Source organism: Athene cunicularia (assembly GCF_003259725.1).
Source record: "Athene cunicularia isolate RWA chromosome Z unlocalized genomic scaffold, athCun1 chrZ_part1, whole genome shotgun sequence".
Lineage (NCBI taxonomy): Eukaryota > Metazoa > Chordata > Aves > Strigiformes > Strigidae > Athene > Athene cunicularia.
The window spans coordinates 13722762-13744653 of NW_020799142.1; the positions used below are offsets into that span (position 1 = coordinate 13722762).

The following is a 21892-nucleotide window of genomic DNA, read 5'->3' on the forward strand; positions in this document are numbered from 1 at the left end:
CAGAGTTTTGTGTGTGTAGGGATCTTCCCTCATTCAATGCTGTGTACACTGAAATCTTGAAACACACCACAGTTACCTTTTTCTGTGCCATTTAAAGATTGAATTAATTTTGCCTAGGGAAACACACAATTTCCATGAGGCCATTTTAGATTTATTTGCCCTCATTGCATTTAAAGTAGTTATTTGTGGGCCTGATCATTCAAAAATATTTTTTCTGTGTGGGAGACTGAAAGGTGAACAGATTGGTCCAACCTGGAAAAAAACAAAACATGCTGCTTTATCTGAGTGAAAAGAAACATGTCCTTCCAGAGAAATGCTGGACACTCAGTTACATGAATGTCTAAACAGGAGTGGTGTGCTGCTTCAGGAAGAAAAATTCCTGCCTTCCATTATTGGGAATTAGATCTGAATTTCTGGTGCTTGCTATAGACAGTACACTAATATTTCTGACAACATAGATGTTTCCTTCCTTTCTCAGCAAACAGCATTCTAGGAGAAAAACTCTAGAAAAATCAGTCAGATCAAACTTTGTAGTTGCCAGATATAGTTCAGTGAATAGCTATTCCTAACAAACTGCTTTGATGGATCTACTAATATCCTACCAAGAACCCACAGAGAATTTAACTGTATGGGTGTTTCCTGTGACAAGGAAACAATCCCTTCTTACTTGCCACTCTAAACCCTTACACAGTAAGAAGGAACTGGGTTCCTGTTGATATGCTGGGTCATGATGGAACAGCAGAAGGGTTCATAGTCACCTTTCTCATGTATTACTGACTACAAGGGTATGGTGACTTGCTCTGTACCGTTCCATAGCGTTGCAGTCTAACACAAGTTTAGGTCTGTTGTCATGCCTATCATCCTGAAATATCACTACAATGAGCCTGACCTATTCATATCTAATGCTGCTACCAGCTGTCATTTTAGCACTTACATATTTATCATGACTTTTTATGTGTCTTTGTAGACATACGTCTAGATATGGAAAAATTATCAAAACATTTTGTAATATTCTAACAACAAAATTAGAGGAAAAAGACATATTCTAGCAATATAACTAGAAACAAGACAACTTTTAATTTAAATAAAAAACTTTATTAACAATGTAAAACGTTTAATATCTTACAGTTTTAGATTATTCTGGCATGCCCTATAAGAGTTAATACTTAGTGATATGCAGACACCATGCTTTAAATTCTATTGGAAACAAAATGAGTTGGTATTGTGTTTTACATTGTTTATTTTAATACATCTTCTTTTAATATTTTTTTTTTCCAAAAGCTTGTAGAGATACTATCAGCTTAAAAGAAAATCTGTTGCTTCTATGCATTGCACAGTATGCAGGTACTATGACTTCTTTGTATTTACATGGTCTAAGTATTTTCATACATGGTTTGTGTATCATAAATTAAGATACTTTTCTATGAAGCTTTTAAATTGAGATACAGTGGAACACTCAATGTAAATGAGAGCACAAAAAGCAACTGGGATTTGTGCGAATTCTGTTACAATATTGTTTAAATGTTTTAGAACTTTAATACTTTTGCTGTTAAATAGTTTTCTATGCTTCAAGACTGTTAGAATATGATCAAGTATTGTAATGATACTAATAAGAGCACTGTACTATGCACAAACTTTTAGCTGCAGTTCAAACAATAAAAAAACCTTTAAAATTATCTATTAACCATAGTTCATGTGTCTTTTCTCTGAGTGGTTGAAAGTAAGCATGCAAAACATACTTTTAGAAGTTTTAAAAACATTCTGTTATGCTAGATCTATTCCACAGCTGGTTTTTGACCACCATAACGTTAAACTATTAAAACCCTTATTTTGAAAAGGGGGATGGAGGAAACGACAAAAAGAAATAGGCCAGTGTAGAAAATGTACTTTATAATCAAAAGTAGCGATGTTCATCTTTTTGGTGGTCAAGTAATAGTGGTTTACACAAAGTTATGATTTCCTTGGTGCTTCTGTGCTTAATCTTCTAACTTGAGACAAGACAACACAATCCAAAGAATCTTCGCTTTCGTCTTCTTACCAATGGATATGGAGTCAAGTTTAGGAGGCTGCTATCATCTGTGATGAAAAACACCACATTTTAATACAAGCATGTACACATGCACACACACACAAGAGTTTATATCATTTTTGTGCCCTAACAGCACCTACATGATCAAGTAGTAGATCCCATTGTTCTAGGCATAGAGCAAATAATATCCTAAGTTTTGTATGTAAGAGTCTTACAATGGTAATTATCAGGATCTCCATGATAATGCAACAGAAATTTTGGCAAGAAAAATACCAGTTCAATGATGAAACAAATGAAATTATATCTCCAGTACTGGCAGACAATATTCATTCACAGATGAATAATGTTAGGGTCCCAAATAAAACCTAAATAGAAGCAGCTTGAGATCTTGCAGACATGCAAGTTTGGAAATGTCAGTCCTAAGGTTAAATTCTGGCTTAATATAAACGTACACCACCACACCCCCCCAAACCCCCCATTTTTGGGTGGCCGTTTGTGCGTATCAGGGAGCATTTCCATTTAAAACGGAAACATTTTAGAACTTCAAGAGAAAAAGCACTTGTCCGGAAATGTTAGCACAATATGCTCACCTTATTTCTGTTTATCTTTCTGTTATTTATATTAACTCCTTTTAAATTCATACAAAATGTATACACTGGTGTCCATATTTACATTAACTCATTCACTGTCAGCAAGCTATCTTGCAAAGTCTTTAGAATTCACTTTGAATTTTTGCCATCTTCAGTCATGGTTTCAGGCTGAGAGCTATGTCTTACTATGTTCCTATTCTGGTTACATCAGGGACCTAGTTTTGATTGTGGGCTCTAGACATTAATGTAATACAAATACTTAACTATGAGAACATAGGAAAGAGATAATTTAATACTGTGACTCACACTTAAGAACCACATGAACAAAATCTCTTAGCACAGTAACCTTCCTGCTGTCACTTCAAAAGAATTTCATACAGAAACACAGGTCTGTGAGCAGTCAGTAACATTATGTAAATTTTTTGTGGGCTTGCAATCTTAACTCTGTTCTGGCTGTCACTGAAGTCAACAGCAAAACACTCCTTTATTGAAAGCAGGATTGGGTCTTGTAAAGACCAACTCATTCAGTGGCATTCATTCATTCATCTCATAATCATTCAAACAGTGCTTGTAATTAATTTACATTTCAAAGTTACAGTCCAGACCATACTAATTACCTGTAATGTTGTTTGTTCTACTTATTTATAGTGTTATCTAGCTTTAATTAATTAAAGGTCTTGGAATATTTCAAAAATGTTAAGTGCCGTATGAATAATGAATATATGACTGTCCATTCCTGAGGCATCCATTCTCAGAGGTGATCTGTAAACTATGATCAGAGTTGGAGTCTGTAGGAGTCGCAAAAACACCATTTGTGATTACCTGATCCTGAGACATCTCTCAGAGCTTTTAAACTCTAGCTGACACGTTCCCCATCCTGCTGCACAGGTGATCAGTGATTTTCTGGTCAGTGTTGAAGGGCAGTGTAGACAACAGACAGCAGAGAAGAAATCTGTATGCCTTCATCTCTGTTCTGAATTCAAGTTTTTATATGCTTTATATGCCCCAAATTTGTCTTTTCCTTATTTCTACCACACTTCTTTCTTCTAGGCTATGCACAGACTTTATGGCATTTTTCCAGTGTCTACAATGGCACATCTGTATCATATATCACAAGCAATTCCCCTTCTCCTTTCACATAGTTTTCCATCAAGCCATCCTGCTATAAACTCTTACTTGTATAATGAATTCATCCATTTTATACTCATCTCTTACCATATTATGATGAATGCTAGACTGCTTAGTTACTTGAGACAAGATCTAGCACACATTAGGCATACTTCATCAGCCGCCAATGTGCAAAGACTTTATAGCCTTTAAGAAATACACATTATGAAGAAGAAATAAAAAGGGAAAATTATTATCCTTTTAATATTGTTCACATGAAGAAAGAGAGTCCCTGTAGATGTGAAATATTTAACACTTCTGGGCCACAAAATGAAGGCCCATTGCTAAATAGATGCATAAAAGAGAGAACCTGACCCCCTGTGCATTTGTATGGGGTGTCTAATAGCTGGCTACTGGAAAAAGCAGGGTGTTAGCAGACTCAAGACAAGGGTTTTTTTCTGCATAGAGTCAGTGTTACATCACAAAACCTACTAGCCTTGTAGGGGTAAAGCAAACCCATCACTCAGTAGTATCCCTATCATAGTCTGTGCAATTTACACCTTCATCACCTTTGAAAAAGAAAGCCTCCTGATAAAGTGAACTAGTCATGCTGCTACTTTCATGTCACCAGAAAAAGCATATTATTTTATCTACAGATATCTGATCTATAAAATTCCAGAACACCTCATGTGACATCTAAGAGGTCAAAGTTCACATACTAAATTGTGGCTCCACTGGCTCAGTAGGGAAGAGATTTCTTTTTGTAACTTCTGTGAAAAAAAACCCTAGATTTTTTGGATCCACTGAAAGGCAAACCCTCCAATTATCTTAATTTTCCTTACATGAAGAAAATACAAAACGTACCTTGATTTTTCAGTGGTAAAGGCATAGTCTCCCTGAGTTTACTTAAAAGGTTTTTCATTTCTCTCATATCTCTGTGGAAACAAAAGTTGAAAGAGATACAATAGAACAGCAGTTGAAGACTGAATGGGGAATGGGTCAGATTATAGCTTTATAAGTTTTAACTTTTTAAGTCAGCAAATGTGACACCATCTACATAAAGGGCTGGAAGGAGATTCCAGGGGACTACAGGCCTGTCAGTCTGACCTCAGTGCTGAGGAAGGTTATGGAGCAGATCATCTTGAGTGCCATCCTGTGCCATGTACTGGACAACCAAGTCGTCAGGCCCAGCAAGCACAGGTTTATGAAAGGCAGATCTTTCTTGACCAACCTGATCTTCTATGACAAGGTCACCAGCCAAGTGGGTGAGGGAAAGGCTGTGGATGTTGTCTACTTAGACTTTAGTAAATAAAGACGTTTCCCACTGCATACTCCTTGAGAAACAGTCTGTGCATGTCTTGGATGTGTGTAGTCTTTCTGGGTAATAAACTCCCTGGATGGCTGGGTCCAAAGAGTGGTGGTGAATGGAGTCAAATCCAGTTGGAAGCTGGTCACAAGCGGTGTTCCTCTGGGCTCTGTATTGGGCCCAGTTCTGTTTAATATTTTTATCGGTGATCTGAATGAGGGGGTTGAGTGCACCCTTGGTAAGTTTGCAGATGACACCAAGTTGGGTGGGAGTGTTGATCTCCCTGAGGGTAGAAAGGCTCTACAGAGGGATCTGGACAGGCTGGAGCCATGGGCCAAGGCCAATTGCTTGAGGTTCAGCAAGGCTGAGTGCACTTGAATCACAACAACCCCATGCAATGCTACAAGCTGGGGGAAGAGGCTCGAAAGCTGCCGGGTGGGAAAGGACCTGGAAGCGTTGGTTGACAGACAGCTGAATATGAGCCAGCAGTGTGCCCAGGTGGCCAAGAAGGCCAATAGCATCCTGGCTTGTATCCAAAATACCATGGCCAGCAGGATTGGTGAGCTTCGTACTCAGCACCTGTGAGACGGCACCCCAAATACTGTGTTCAGTTTTGAGTCCCTCACTACAAGAAAGACATTGAAGTACTGGAGTGTGTCCAAAGAAGGGCCACAAAGCTGGTGAAGGATCTAGAGAACAAATCCTGTGAGGAGTGACTGAGGGATCTGAGTTTGTTTAGTCTGGAGAAAAAAAGGCTGAGGGGAGAACTTATTGCTCTCTACAGCTACCTGAAAGGAGGTTGTAGCAAGGTGGGTGTTGGTCTCTTCTCCCAAGTAACAAGTGATAGGATGAGAGGAAATGGCCTCAGGTTGTACCAGGGGAGGTCTAAATCGAATATGATGAAAAATTCCTTCACTGAAAGGGTTGTCAAGCATTGGAATAGTCTGCCCAGGGAAGTGGTTTAGTCACCATCCCTGGAGGTATTTAAAAGATACATGTATGTGGCACTTAGGAATATAGTTAAGTGGTGGACTTGGCAGCGACAGGTAAACAGTTGCACTCAATATTCTTAAGGGTCTTTTTCAACCTAGACAATTCTATGACTCTAAGATTTTATATGCTGAAATAATGGAGCAATAAATACAAAAATCTATCAAGCAAGCATTTGGTTCACACACACATATCCAAAGACACATATCAAAATAAAGACCAGTAGATTTAATAAGGGAGTACTTATAAACCATCCGATATTAACTAATTGCATCTGGTCCTAATTTATGATCTAATTGAGTATTCCATATTAAATGAGTTGGTGGGCACAATGTGATCCTAGTGGCAAAATAGAAACAATGCCTTAAAATTAGAACAAGCTAGTACTAATGTCAACTTAATACACCTTATCAGCATCTTGTAGCTTGTGCCATGAATGCGCTTCATTTTTCAGAAGAAAATTATAATACATGCAACTAATCCATGACACAAGCTCCCTGCACTTTAAGTGAAAATTTCGAAACAGAGCTGTCACTCTCATCCCTTTTAGAAGGACTCTGGCATGAAATTTTCTAAAAGGCAGAAGATGGAATTATAACAAAATATCATCTCATAAAACAAGTTACATTTGGATATGTTTTGAGAGAATCCAGAAGTTGCAAAAAGGTTCCTGCTTTACAGATAGGGGGCAGACCAGCAATTTCGTGTGTAGGCTTGTAATGACTTAAGGCTTTCAGGAGTTAAAACCGATGTAGTCTTGCCTCATTCATCTACATATAAAATGGTCCTTAGAAATGAAGCAGCATGACTATTAAGAAATAATTCAGCTATGTTGTCTAAGTTACTCTCTCAGTAGAACTGCATTTTATGGAAATGATAATCATAAAATCTCAGCAGCAGCTTAATATGCAAAGCCATCAAAACAGGTATTTTTTGCAAAGAAATTATGGCCATCAGGATTACTCCTTACTAAAGGATCTCATTTTTGTCTTTCAACTGCATAGTTAAGAGAGTAAGAGAAGTCCACATTGACAAACCTGTGGGTGATATTCCCTTCCCCTCCCAAAGGTTCCACATTCATAACTATGGGCAGAAACAACTAAAATGAACTAGATGCTGTGCTTTTGATTTATGGATGCAGAATGCAGGCCAGCAGATTTCAGGTACAAAATCAGAAACCACTCAAGGTGAGAAAAAAGCTGCCACTTTTAGAGAACCTGACCCACTAGAAACATAATTTCCCACCCTTTGTTTTTGACAATTACCCTCTGGTAATCAGCCTAATTAAGGATGTAACTTCTCTCTGCCCTTCTTTTAGGAGCTGACCTCAGATATGTTAACAGAAATGTTAATAGGTTATTTAATTTACTAATACCTTTTAAAGTAGCAACACTGGCTCCCTAACTGGAAAAGACTAAACCCTAGACAGAAATTTATTTTGTTTAGTAATGAAGTGCTACACATACCTTTCAGTGTTTTCAATATCTGTGGAAACCTGCCATAAATGCTGTTGAATATCTGTTGGTGATGATGATGTGTCTTCTAAAATAGGTACTTCAGAACTCTCCTCCACTTTAGAATCTAGGATCTTGGGTGGGGCAAAAGGTTCTTTTCCTTTAAAATATTTAAACAAAACATATATCCCCATTATTTATTAATTAAAATGTATAATCAGATTATATAATTGATGTTTTGAGCTTGATCTTGCACAGTATAAATGACAAGAGTGGTGAATGCAAACTCTGAGTAAGAACTGTTCAGAAAGGGAGCAGACCATGTCAATCTGCTAATCAGAATGCTGTGATATGTTACACCTACCAAACAAAGCTAAGAGAAGTCCCACGCAGGCACATGTGGAGCTTAGAATTTTACATACTGAGTGTTATGAAGGGTTTCTGTTAAACTCCAGTGGCTCACATGTGACATAAAATAAGAGCCAGAGGACAAAACAGAACAAAGTAAGGAAACGACAACATATATTCTGAAAGCAACTTCAAAAACTTTGACACTAAAGAATGTTGCAATCCATGTCTCCTAGTATTACAGCAAGACTAAGGGAAAACAAAAGACTGTACAGTTTTGTACTTGGTGATTTTAAAAGCATTACATAGCTGCCACCACTCACAGCCCAATATGCATTATACTCTGAATTTCCATGCTTACACTTGCCTCATTCGTGCTCACTATATAAAAATGAAATGGAGTGTTGGAATCGAATGGGTGCTTCATGACAGACCTGCCAGGGCTTTTGTCAGGGACAGAATGGGATAGAGAATGTGGACCATGATGGTGGAGTATGCAAGAGAGTTAAGTACTGGTGGGATTTTTTGGTATCCTTGCAAACCTCCTGTGGACTGTCTGATGGTATTCCTTTTCTGTAGTGGCAAGTACAGTCCTGGCACCAAGTACACTTAAATGAGTAAATTCAAACTGGAGTGCATCCCAGACATGTTATTGAGAAGTTAAAGTTTTTCTCCCTCTGAGTTCTCTCATGAATTGGAGTAAACAATTCCAGAAAGAAACAAATAAAACTTTCTAAGAAAAAGAGAAAAAAAAGTCAGTATTTAAACCAGTGGCATGAGGATTTGAGAAGAAAATGTTTTTTCATCTCATAATTTTTGCAATTTGAAAAATTTTTACATCAGGGCAAACCTGAGTAGTTCCTATAAGGTTTGACAGTGAACAAGAAAACCAAGAACAATAATAGAGTATTGGTCATTTAGTCCATTTTTCTGAGACACTAGAGATCAAGGCTGCAGACCATGCTTTCCACATCACAAATAACTATCCCCATTAGCAGGCTTGTAACCTTGTTTTTTTAAAACTAGAAGTTCCTGTACGTTAAGAAGCTCTTTTTGGATAGGTTCTCTAAACTGTTGTATTCTGGTAAATTACTCATTTGCTGAAAAAAAAATAATTCTCTAGCTACTTCTCTGAATGTTAAACTAGACATTACTTATACAGAAGATACTTGCTTCATGTTTTCATTACTCTTTAAAGCCTGTAGGAAGACCTTTTCCCTGCTTCCCTCACAACTAACTAAAGATTCCAAGAGATTGTATGACCTGACACAACAAGTTTAGCATCTATAAAAAATTATGCCCTGTCATTTCTCTGATGCTTACTTCAGCATCCGCTGCTAACTTGTGCCTTGCTAAATCACTGTGAGCCACTTTAAACAACTGAATGGTAGATTACTCCAATAAAAGAAAAAAATGTTTCTGATATTGCAGTGATGTATTTCAGGTCAGTTTATTTTAGAACCCTATATGTTCAAGAGCAAGTGCCAAATGAGGAGGATGACCATACAGACAGAAGCAGTGGAAGGAAGAAAGAAGTGAAGGAATGATAAGGAAGGGGAGACAGAGGGAAAGGGATCAAGACCATTCTGGTGGTAACAAGCTATTACGCTGACTCAGTTGCTTGTGGAAGAGCAGCCTAAGCCTCCTTCCCAGATTGTATGTTTCACTCTCACCCTGTAGGTATAACTTTCAAAGTTATAGTTCTAGTTCTTTCTGCAGTTCTTCTTTTCTAGTTCTTAACTGCAGCTTATGCTGTTATTTTAAGGTAGACCATATTGTACAATTGTAAATGTTCATCTGTGTAAGTTTCATTATTCATTACTCTTCCCAGTACAAGAAGCCCATAACACAGCATACTGTTACCAATATCTCACTTAGCACTTCTCTGTAAAAGAAGAGGGTTGCCCCAGGGAAGCCATCCAACTTCCCACTGATATCAAAATGTGCTGGAACTGGGTATTAGTTAATTCTGCCATTATTTTGAAGTTTTATGTTAGAACTCTGATTTGACCTTTGGTGACATGCTGTGAAAAACAACCCTGTCTATAGATGCATCCTTCAGGGATGTGAAAGGTGTTTTAATGGAATCAATAACAATACTAGATGAAATAACAGTAGAAGTTATTTTTTACAACTTGAGAACAGAAGCACTGAGACTGTAATGTTCTTTTTGTTAGCACAAAGGCAAGCTCTTGCAGATTAAGCAGAATGGCACAAATTTCTTTTCAATTGAGAAGAGCTCTTTACCAGTAATACTGTTGTATTGTGAACAATTTGTGAAGCCTTTCTTGAATTTCAGAGCCCCTGTTCAATCACTCAACAACAGTTAAAAGAGTCAGATAATAATAAAGGCTTTTCTTAAATAATGTATATGACTCAGGCATAACATTTCTACTACATGGCACAACCTGTAGAGAAACAAAAGCTCCTTAATCTTCTAATTCTCTAGTGGTAGTAAGGATATCTTTTGTATTACACATTCTTAAAATAGGGATATGAACCTCAAATTTTACTTTCAGTTTAGTCAGTGGAAAGACTTTCATTAACTTAAGCTGGAGCTTGATCATGCACACAGTGTTGTCAGGGGTGTCCACATAAGACTTGCTGTTCTTGCCAGTGGATTAGACAGATTCTTTTAATATAAAGTGTGATGTATTCTTTGTCTTCTAGCCTCTGATTTGCTTTTTTTTTTTTTGAGAAGCAGAAAATGCCTTTGGTATGAAAATAAATTCACTGAATTAAATAATGCTGAAGACCAAATTTGGATGAGGATAAATGAGAGGGTAGAAAATTAATAGTTCAGTAAGGTTCCATACATCACCTGTGATCCCTGTGTTTTATGTGTCTCACCTGTTGTGCTCCTTAATGCTTCTGTGGTGACTTCTGTGTTTGCTTCTGTCATACTATCCTATGCACCTACTTTTAGTCATCACCTGCTTTACAGAGAAACTTACATAATGAAAAAAACATCCATTATAGGTCCCTCAGAGCTAGTCAGATTTCACTGGATATAAATTGGAAAGATCTTTGAGGGGAATAACAGAATTTAACAAAGCTGAGAGAACTCCCCTCTCAAAAAGAAGGCAACATTTGCATCAGGCTTCTAACCTGGCAATTAAGAATAAATGCACAAGTTATAGATCACAGCCAAAGTAAATGAAAAGGAGAACATAAAAAGGGGAATAAGAAAGAATTATGTAGGAAGTAAAAAAGAAATATGGCAAATATGGCTAACAGCCTGATGAACTTCATTCCTGACTTATACTTAGGACATGCAGAACTCAGAAACTCTCTCAATGGAAATATTATTATTAAGGAAAATATAATAGGAAAACCAAGACTGTGGTAGAAGTTGTGTTTTCCACCTTCCATGCCTGTTTTTGTTCTCTTCATTGTGGCTTCTTCACAGTGCTCACAAGAGAATGGGTGATTCTCTGGATTTTTTAAGTGCTTGTTTCTCCACATGTGTGTGCTTCCCTTCTCTTTCATATCTTACCCCTTTTGTGTAAGTAATATGTGCAAATAATTACCCATATCCACCAGTTTTTAAATAGAATTCTGAGACTGTAGTACATCCATTAGACAATCCCGTCTTTCTCTTTCAAAACTCTAAATAGCATGTAATTTAAACAAGGTCTAATAAAACAAAAATCCCTTCACTGAATTGAGGGTTTATTTTTGTAATCTGTAATATAAATTATCACAGGATTTTATGTACTATTTTAAGGAAATATATGTTGTTATCACAAAACACGTACTGGAAAAAAATAATTATGCTATGAACTTCTTCTATGGTACACAATACAGTTATCTGTGATCTGGTATCATTCTGATGTACCAACAATGTAGGAATGAGCTTTCTGAATTTACATCACAAAAGCCTAATGTTTTCTGTACATAGTATGCACACATGATTTCCCCCTAGACTCAATTCTTCCCTTTTTTACCGAAGTATTCAGGTACCTATCACCAAAGCTAGTGCTGGTATCATTCTGCTCTCAGCTGTGTTTATACATGTCAGATGGGGCCCACACATCTCAAATACAGTGACAGAACTAATTTTTTTCTTCAGGGCTTCCAAGTAGGCATGTGGTAAGAATAAACAATGTATATTTTGCATCTTATTCTGGAAAATTTTAATGTATAAATACATCATAGAGGAACAAAGACATGGGGAAAAAAAAGACTGAGACTATTTCATACAAGAAACTGCAATATTCTGGGAATCACATGTATCCTGGATTTGTTTTTTCCCCACAGATATTAAAATTCTACTGAAATGACTAGAGCTATGTGTAAATAAATGATATCAGGAATGTGTGCACACTTCTTTTTTTTCAACAAGTTACAAACAGTACGGTAGGTTGAATTGACTCTAGACAATAAGAGTAATATATTCTTGGAACTGTACATGAGCAGTGACTTATTTTGCTGAAACTCAGCATAAACAGCTACCAGTTTCAAACCCTGTATTCCTTTGACAAGGTAGCTTTAACTAATTTTCACAGCCTGTTTTGAACTCTGGAAAACACCTCCAGTTCATTTTAACTGTGCCCTCTTGCCTTTGACCTTTCAGATGGGCTTACTCCCTTAATTATTAAAATGAGTGCCTTGATCAATTGTTGCATAGCTAGCTCATAGAATGATGTCAGTCTGCAATTTAAGGTTTTAAAAAATATTTTCTAATATATGTCATAAAACCAAACAAATCAATTACATCTGTAGATGAGCCTAAGAAATTAATGTTTTCTATTTAAACATGTATAGACATTAAACTTCAGTAATGTGCACTTCCACAGTGCCATGCTATAACAATCCAATGATGATAATAATATTTTACGGTTCCTAACAATGAAAGGCATATATTATTAGTGTGGATATATGACTCAGCAAAGCTCTTTAAACTCTTTTAAATGTTTATATATTAAAAACGTAATGAAGTTCTTTATAAGGTATCAGTGAAAACCTTTGACCCCAAAATATTTGTGGCTCTGAGGTAGTTCTGGGTTTTCTCAGTGCAGGACCTTGACAACATCAGTATTCATTTGGAAAAAAGGATAACCACATCCAGTAGCTTCCATGGACAGAAAGACTTCTTCCAAGACCTTACTAGCTAAGCAAGGATTTGTTTATTTAATCAAAAGAATATTCAGTGTTAGAAACATGCAATGTCAGCAAAGTAGACATGTAACGTTTAAAGGAATTAAAGCTGAATTTTGTAAACAATTCAGAGAGGTCCTTCAGAATATCTTACTTTCCAGGAAACTTTTTTTCAAATTTTAAAAAGTATTACTAAGTTTAAGAACTGTGTTTGACTCTACTCCCCAGGGCACAAAGCTATATAATTCAAATGAGGGAGGGAAACGAATAAAAGCCAAGATTAAGAGCGAAGCTGCAGGTCCTAGGTAAGTGAATTCATCTGTTGCTTGACAGAGTCTGAGAAAGCTGTTTCTATCCAGAGAAGTTGTGCCAGAGTGTGATAATGATGCAGAAGAAAACTAGGTGAACAAATTCAGTGAGAAGTTTCAGAAGATTTCCTGGAAGAGATGGAACATGAGCTGCCATCTGCTATATCTGCCATCCCCCCAGTAGGTGTTTTCTATAGTCACCCCCAAAAGGTATTGGCTAAGACAAAAAGGACAACAAGATCCTTAAAGTCATTATGTTAGGGACTGCAGGAAGACACAGGAGAGTTTCTCAGTGTTGCCATGAAAACTGCACTCTATACCTAACCAAGGTTTTCATGTGATCCTACTAAAGTTGCTTAAACCCAGATTCTCAAAGTTGTTATTGACAAAGTATTTCTAATTGTCTGGTTGCTCCACCCAGAGATTCTTTGCACTCAGCTGCAAATGAAGCTACTGAAAAATTAGAAACACACAGAGCACTGCATAAAGCATGCTGCGATCTCAAATTCTAAATTAGCAATCTTTAGCTTAATTGCTTTGTTCCTTCTTTACAATGGGAAAAATTTCTACTACCTCACCACTCAAGGCAGTCCTGAAGACACTCCCATCAGTGTATGAGTTACTGAGAAAGGTCAGAGGAACAGAAGGCTTCTGCCTTTAGAACAGAATTGTGTGTAATAAATACACGGTATGACACAGAACAGTCAGGACAAAAGGAAGATATGTGCACAAGTAAATATTCAACATGTGTATCAGTTAGCCAGGACCCCTGGGGCTGTGGAAAAGAGGAGTAATAAAATACATAATCAGCTAACCGATGACTTAGTAACTATAAAAGCTTGAATTAAATCTACCTGGGCATGTTTCACTGTGTCCTTTGCAGACTTTTTGAATGTTGAACTTTGCAGTCGTAATGTATTTTCAACACTGGGCTTGTGTGGTGTATGTATTTTAGAAAAATATGTATTAGACAACACTCACCTTAGTTTACTTACTGCATAACACTGGAAATATTTATGGCTTTCAGCCCCACTATGACTGTTACATCTTAAAGAAATAACAGACTATCTGACTTTTCTAGCAGAGGTTGTATGACAGTATTAAGTTAATCTAAAGCACTGTAAATATTCAAGAAAATACTGTATTTATAGGAATGTTCAGTAGGACAGAAAGATACGGAGAGATTAGAAGATCAGTGCTGCAAAAGACTGAAAATACAGAGATCTCAGTCCTTTAAATTGTAGTGTGGTGTTTCATTAAAGATCATCTGTTTCCCAGTAGGGAGCACTGGCTGAGTTTCTCTTGGGAAAAGAGCATCAGCACCAGCCCACTCCTTAACTTTAACAGTTCTATAATTTGTTAGATAATGTCTGGTCAGGACACCAGTACCCACATTATTATTTATTAGCTGAAGGCTGCCGAGAACAACCTGCATATCATTCTACTTGAATCTCTGCTGATCCAAAGTAAGAATATAAACTGGTGTAATCTCACGGAGATTTAAAAACCTAACAAACCACTTATCCAACAGGTAAGAGGACTAGGAAATTGAAAATATTACATCCAAATGGAAAGTATTACCTTCAAAAATGAGCTTCAGGACACAGAAAAACATCAGACATGCACATTTATGAATTAGGAAAAGTTTCTTAGGGTAGTACCTCTTTGAACCCAAGGAAAATATTTTTTTTATTTTTTTTTTTTTAATATGGTCACTCAGATAGTGACAAACTGGTGAAAAAGCTATATCTTAGCAAGAGAACAATATATTTTATAATGGTGAAATTACCACTCTTTCATTCCTAGAGATAAATTTGTGCATGTGGCCTACACTGCAGTACCATTCTCATTAAATAATTAAAGAAAACTATGGGTTCATTCTACTCCTTCGAAAATAGTATGTTTTGGCAGAACATAGAATAAATAGGTTGAAAGGTCATCTAGTCTAACACCCTACTGAAAGCAGGGCCAACTCACATCAGATTGATCAGGGCTATTCGAGTTATCGGTATCTCCAAGGACAGAGATTTCACAGCCTCTTTGTATAGAACAGTCATATACTGTTCTAGCATATGACTACCTTCACTGTGAAAAAAATAACATGTAACTGGAGTTTCCCTTGTTGCATGATGCTTTTACAATACTTCCAGGTGTTGTAAATACCAAGTATTTACTATACAAGAGCAATGTTCTATGGGCTAAATTCCAAAATTCAAATTATTTCAATCCCTGTGATTATATAATTTTTGCTTATGTTACGGATGCTCTCAAATAAACAACTAACCACCAAAAAAAAAAAATAAATTAAAAAATGTATTATTAACACAATTAACTAGCTCTCCATAAATTATAGGTTCAGATGTCTGTTAGAGGAAGACAGCACAGACTTCCAAGGCTTAATGGCAACCCGCAACACTTTACATAGAGCTCTATAGGGTTTAATGGCAACCCAAAACGCTGAACAAAGCCCCAATCTCTAGGGTTTAATGGCAACCCAAGACGCTGAACAAAGCCTCACTCCCTAGGGTTTAACGACAACCCAAAACGCTCTATCACTCACCTGACAAGTGAGGGCTCTCACCCTCGAGGACCTGCTCTCCACAGTCCCTCAAGGAGTTTCCTTGGGCAGCGTCCTGACCCAAGTGGAGAGTCCTTGACCGAAGCTGCTGCTCCAGGGGACGAGCTCCAAGTAGCCCCCCAGGGGACTCCTTTGATCCCCAGGACGAATCTGACCTGTGGTCAATAGCGGCTCCCTTTGGCCAAAAGCCCCAGTTGCCACGAGGCCCTGAGAGCAAAGGCAGCCCGGAGCTGCTAGACCTCAGCAGCCAAGAAGCTCTGCTTTCACTGGGCGGATGCACCTGCCACAGCCTATTATGACTTTTTCTCAAAGAGTATCACAGAAACTTGGAGCCAAATTATTGTGGTTATCTCTGTATTGGCGCAGGACAAAACCTACTCTATCTAGCAATGGCAGAATAGCTACCATGACTTCCTCTATGGTAAGATGAGGAAAAAATGTTTATCAAAAGTACTGACAGATAGGAACTAAACTGGCCTATACTGCTATGCTGTAATTAATTTTATCCAAATTTAGACATCTAATGGTTTCATGTTTAGTTTATTTATGATTACATTATTTATTAACGTAGATTCCATTCAGAGGCAAAAGGGAGAGACATGACATATTGGTGTTACTTGAGTCACCTCCAGCTACTTTTCTTCTGCAAGTTCAGAAGGTGGTTTGACAACTGTAGCCATTGCTAAGAAATGTAGTACAATCTCTCTTAAAAAATGATTCATTTTAGCAGCTACTGGCATCTTGTTATATGATGACTCTGTTAATTCTTTCTCTTCCTATTTTATAGATTTCTCTTCAACTTGAGAAACTCACTGAGATGCTCAACTGAGCAGTTATAAACTTCTAATTCTTACTTTCATAAGAAAAAATATCATTGGCTTCAGCTTTATCCTATAGCTAAATGTGAAAAATACATTAAGGGATCTTTCAGAATGACAGCAAATATATAAGGTTCATTACAAGACCTTCATTACAGTTCATAGAAGAACTTCATCTTGTCTTTACCTAGGATATTCTGCTGAGATTATCTGTGGAAAGAGTACTTACAATCAGCACAGATACAGTCCCAATCAGTGTGTGCCATCACTGAGCAATGAGGTTACTAAGTAACCTGTTCCGTAAATTATGTGCATTTCTACATTTTCCTTTCAGTAGGTGGCTAATCAAATGGGGAATCATTAGAGCATTTTCACTGAAGCAATGACATCTCTGTTGTGTGTAGAAATACTCTAGATTTCAGTTCAGAACCTAGTATCCAGTTTTACAACTGGATACTTTAAAACCGTATTTATCTGGTTTTTGCTATAAGCTGGTACTGCTGGATAAATAACAGGGATAGTAAGTGATCGGTTTAGTACTAAACCCATGCCATATTGCTCCATCAAACACTTGCCCTCAAGTATCATTCCCAACAAATACCTCTAATAAAATGACTAAGATAGGTTGCCCACTGATATGATTGACAAAAGCTAAAAGTTTTGGGATCACTCTTTCGAAACAACACTCAGACTTCTAAACTGAATTGACATTAGTGATACATGCCTGATATGACACACTTCTGTAAGAATGATGATAATGAAACAGAAATACAGCTTTTTTTCAGTAGCTGAAAAGTCTCAGAGGTATAGTTCATTTTACAGTTTGGTGCTTTGTCTTTCATAAATACCCATACATGACCCAAAAGACTTTTTTTCAGATCAGCACCTGTATATTTGTGCAATTCAATACCTTTCCGATGAAACTGCAGTGATCCTAGCAGACATATGGACTTAAGCATTTCTGTTGTGTACATTTCTAAACAACACTGCAATTGGATGTATAGTCTACAGATTTCCGGATGAATTTCACCATCTTCTGGGCTGCATTAAAAGAGAAAAATATAGTTAGGAATGGGAATGGAAGGATGTCAGAATCATCAAATCCACTCCCCTGCTCTGTAAGTAACCACATCATAATCTGCTTCACAAACTATGATTATGTGACAAAAAACCTGTCTCTACCAAACTGTATTTACAAACAATTCTTTAGCTCTATAAAGCTCTACATTTTAAACAGCTAAACTCAGGTTGTTGTTGGTAAGATTAAATGTCCTTATTTTCTCTTCTACATATTTTTGGAAAAGGGGAAAATAATTGACTGAGATGTTTTCTCCTCTTTAAAAGCTTTGGATAAGTACTTGCTGGTAGACTGAAGTGTGCCATCCAGTTTCAGTTACCCTTGGTCCTGGTGCAGATGCAAGAGACTGCAGGGCCACCTTCACAGCCACAGTTGAGGTTACAAATCCTGGATCGGGCATAATCAACCTTACTTCGAAGACACTCATCAGAAACAAGTCAGTTGTAGCCTTTTGGTTCTACAGTTTCTGCCTGAATTTCTTTTCTCCCACTGTGTTTAAATTAGTAGTCTCGTGTTAGCCCACTGTGAGGAGAACAGGATGTTCAAGATTTTTTTCAGGACTGTAGTCAAATTAAAAAAAAAAAAAAAAAAAAAAAAAAAAAAAAAAAAAAAAAAAGAAATCAAGAGTAACCCTACACCTCCAATTAATTGCTTAGGACTCTAAGATTTTTTACCCAGATTCAAGAACCAATTCTCATTCATGGCTGTAAAATCAGACATTAAATCTCACTTTTGTACACTAACAATGTTGCATGGGCATAAATGTACATTTTTATAAACCTAACTGTTTCTTTAAGTAGTAACAAAGTGATTTACTCAGTCATAGCTGAGAATTAGGTTTTCAGTGCTCCTTCTGAAGGTACTTTCAATAGGGTAGTTTAAGACTGAAGAGTTTGGATTTCAGACATTTCATTTTCAGATATTCTTGCCATTGGTTTGCTACATAGTGATGTTAAATGGCAAGATAACCCTCAAAACTGGAATTTATAACAACTGCAGAAACCTGCTTTTCTAAACAACCTGAATCTAATGGCATTTCTGAATATTAAGAAATGAAAAATATTTTTCAGCATGCTTGCAGATTTCTAGCCTATGAATAATATAAATGAAACTTTCACAATAAAAAGATTGCTAGCATTCTTTACAGTGATTGTCTTTCCTGTGGTTAAACTGATGCTTCAAAAGACCTTCCTGTATATGAATTGTGGATTTCTTCATGGGAACCAAAGCGACTTACCTGAGAAATTATTTGCAGTATCACTAGATTGGGCTGCTATGGTCAAATACTTTCTTAATACCAATCTAGACCAAAGACATACAGCAGACAATATCTAAGTAGAAAAGCAGGTTCTTTCTGACCTAAGGTAAGAGGTAATTATATTTACACCTAGATCCAGGGTTCAGTCAAAATGTTAAGTCCAGCTCTTTTGTCAAGAACAAAGCTTAAAATCTCTATTTTAAGGAAAATCTTATCAGTTTATGCTGATACAATCTTACTGAAGTTCAGTTTGAACGAATACTCCATGCTAAAATCTGTTAATTCTTGTTGTGCTGGGTTTGTGTGGCAACGTTTTTTGGTAGCAGGGAGGGGGCTACAGCAGTGGCCCCCTGTGAAAAGCTTCTCAAAACCTCCCCTGGTTCCAAGTTGGACCCAAATCTGGCTAAGGCTGAGCCAATTAGCAACAGTGGCTGAGCCTCTGTGATAACGTATTGAAGTGCTCTCAAAGGAGTATTTGATGCAAGGACTTGCTATAGTCTCCCTCCAATGAGGCATAAACTGTGTGGTTTTCCAGGGTCCTCAAGGGTTCCTGTCTCTCCAAGTGACATCAGAAATCAAATGGGACCATGAAGGTTTCACAGAAATGGCAAGAACCTTCCTGAAGGGAAAGAGCAACCCTAGAACCTCCACAGTATATGAAGGAGGACTACTGGTACATGCCAATAAAACTGGTGAGAATCACAGCAGTGGTAAAGCTGTACCATCAAGAATACTTAAGCAAGCAAAAAATGCAGCTAAAAAATAAAAAATGACAAGATTGGAAAAGATTGAAGATTGAGAAGACATCATGCTGGACTTAGAAGCGACAAAGGAAGATTGTTCCCACCTGCCAATCCATTACAAAGTAAATCTTATTAAAAAGGCAGGAAATGACTGGCAAAGAAATTATAATTGCTGTGGTCTGTGTACTTCAGGAGAAATACCCTACACATGATAATAAACCTGTCCATTCTAGGAGCTTTATTTCTTTTGGCTAGACTATAATATGTGCCTTTCTCTTAATCCACATCTACTTTTCTACTTTTAAAGTGAAGTCTGTGTTTGTTGAAGATCTATACCATGCACAATATGCTATTTCCTGCATCTTATAAATACAGAATAAAGCTATGGTGGCAGAACACCCAAATACTCTGAAGATGTCTTTTCAGATGCTTCCTATTTCTTCCTAGTCTCAGTGATTCAAACTCAACATTTTGTTAGATTTAAGACTCTGAATAAATGCAGTAGGTCTTCAGAAGTAACTTCTTTCTAAAGCACACCAGCATTTTCAAGATCAGTGTCTAGTCCTTCATTTTGCATGTACTCCTTCTAATGATGTCAATATTTCCTGTAAAAGAGTTACTACAAAATTGGATTAATTTTAGGGCAGATGTTTGATATAATAGGCAGTTTCAGGTGTAAATACAATTCATCTAACCAAATACAGCAGAAGTACATCAACACTACATTTTCTTCCCCTGAAACAGTATTTTAACTTTCTGAATTTAGGGTCTTATTTACCTGGTTTTATTTACATGATAGCTAAATTTAAGAACCATGCAATATATATTTAAATAATACATGGCCTCTTAGAGGCTCTTACTATCCTCGTTTGTCTAGCCTTTTATCTTACAGATAAGATTTTTTTATACCCCTTAGTGTCACATACTCCTACATGTGCATTGAATGTTATTCCCAAGTTCAGCACCATGGAATTACTGCAGTAGATGGATATACAGTGGTTTTTTGTTTTTTTTTTTTTCTTTCCCCTCCATCATCTGCATCACTTACTGTTGCAGCTTGTTGTCCTGTGAGCACACATACAGTAATTTCCTTTTGAGACACCCTTACCAATAGAGGGATTACAAAAACATTTAGGAGTGAAAAATTCCATTTACTTTTCATATTTAGCACCTACGTCCAAAATCTAGCTCTCCAAAACTATTACTAATTTTATGTAATACCCAAGTCCTGGAGCCCCACCAGTATACACACAAGCACATTCAGTTCCTGCCTGAGTTTCCTAGATGTCTAAACTTTTGTTTCTGAGCATGTGTCCTGAAGATGAACAGTTGAACAACTAGTAATGGATAAATGAGTCACTGATTTGCCTATTCCACCTGCAATGCACTGACCCATAAATGTTCATGTACAAAGTGGAACCTGGAAAAAATAAAGTCACCACAGATGGTAAGGATGACCTTTTTCTGTTCAGTGATGAGAGCTCTTTATGATAGGGAGATACAGATCTACTCCACCTCTTATGCAAGTAAAGCTGAATCTGTCTAGCTATTCTGATAGCTAGACTTCTTTAACCACAAGTCTATCACTAACAGGAGTACTGAAACTTAGATCATGAGAACATGATTTCCTTGTAGCAAATTTAGATAAAACTGGATTATGGTTGTCCTATTTTTCTCTGCATTGTTTCAGGTGCTAGAAATCCTTAGATTTTTCAGAAGACATGGCCATTACAGGAACTTTATTTACAATGTTGAATATATTTCTTCCTTTTTAGCTGTTTCAGGCAAAAAGACTGAGGTTCTGCACACAAGTGTAAGAAAACAGTATATTCTTCATACAGCTATTTAAATTCTAAGAAGCAAATACGGTGAACACATTTATTTAATACTTTTTGGGGGTTACTGACAGAATTTTTAATTGTGCAGGCAATTAAGCACGTTGTATGTAATTGCTTGTGCTAAGCAAGTAGCAATTATATACAAGACAATTGGCTCATAAGCCAGTTTGAATTTACCCTTGGCTTCCTATTCACAAATAATCTGGAAAAGTAATTGGAAAACATAGTAATAGGTATTTTAATTGACTTTTCTGTTGTAAATCTAAAGTATTTTTCTTCTAAACTGTATTTTTGAATAGCATAAGAACTAGAAACATCTATGATATATGCATTTTCTGACACATTCT

The 21892-nt window shown here is 36.9% G+C and overlaps 1 protein-coding gene across 1 annotated transcript in view; it reads right to left on the reverse strand.

Annotated features, from left to right (window-relative positions):
- Window positions 1–1073: 1073 nt before the first annotated feature.
- RGS7BP (regulator of G protein signaling 7 binding protein) overlaps window positions 1074–21892 on the reverse strand; it is a 39710-nt gene continuing 18891 nt past the window's right edge. Inside the window, exons 2-5 of the mRNA XM_026865526.1 lie at window positions 17539–17669; window positions 7489–7636; window positions 4591–4661; window positions 1074–2076 (exon numbers count right to left, since the gene is read on the reverse strand). Of these exons, the coding sequence (XP_026721327.1) occupies window positions 1985–2076; window positions 4591–4661; window positions 7489–7636; window positions 17539–17669 (442 nt within the window). The 3' untranslated portion in view covers window positions 1074–1984. The remainder of the gene's footprint in view (window positions 2077–4590; window positions 4662–7488; window positions 7637–17538; window positions 17670–21892) is intronic.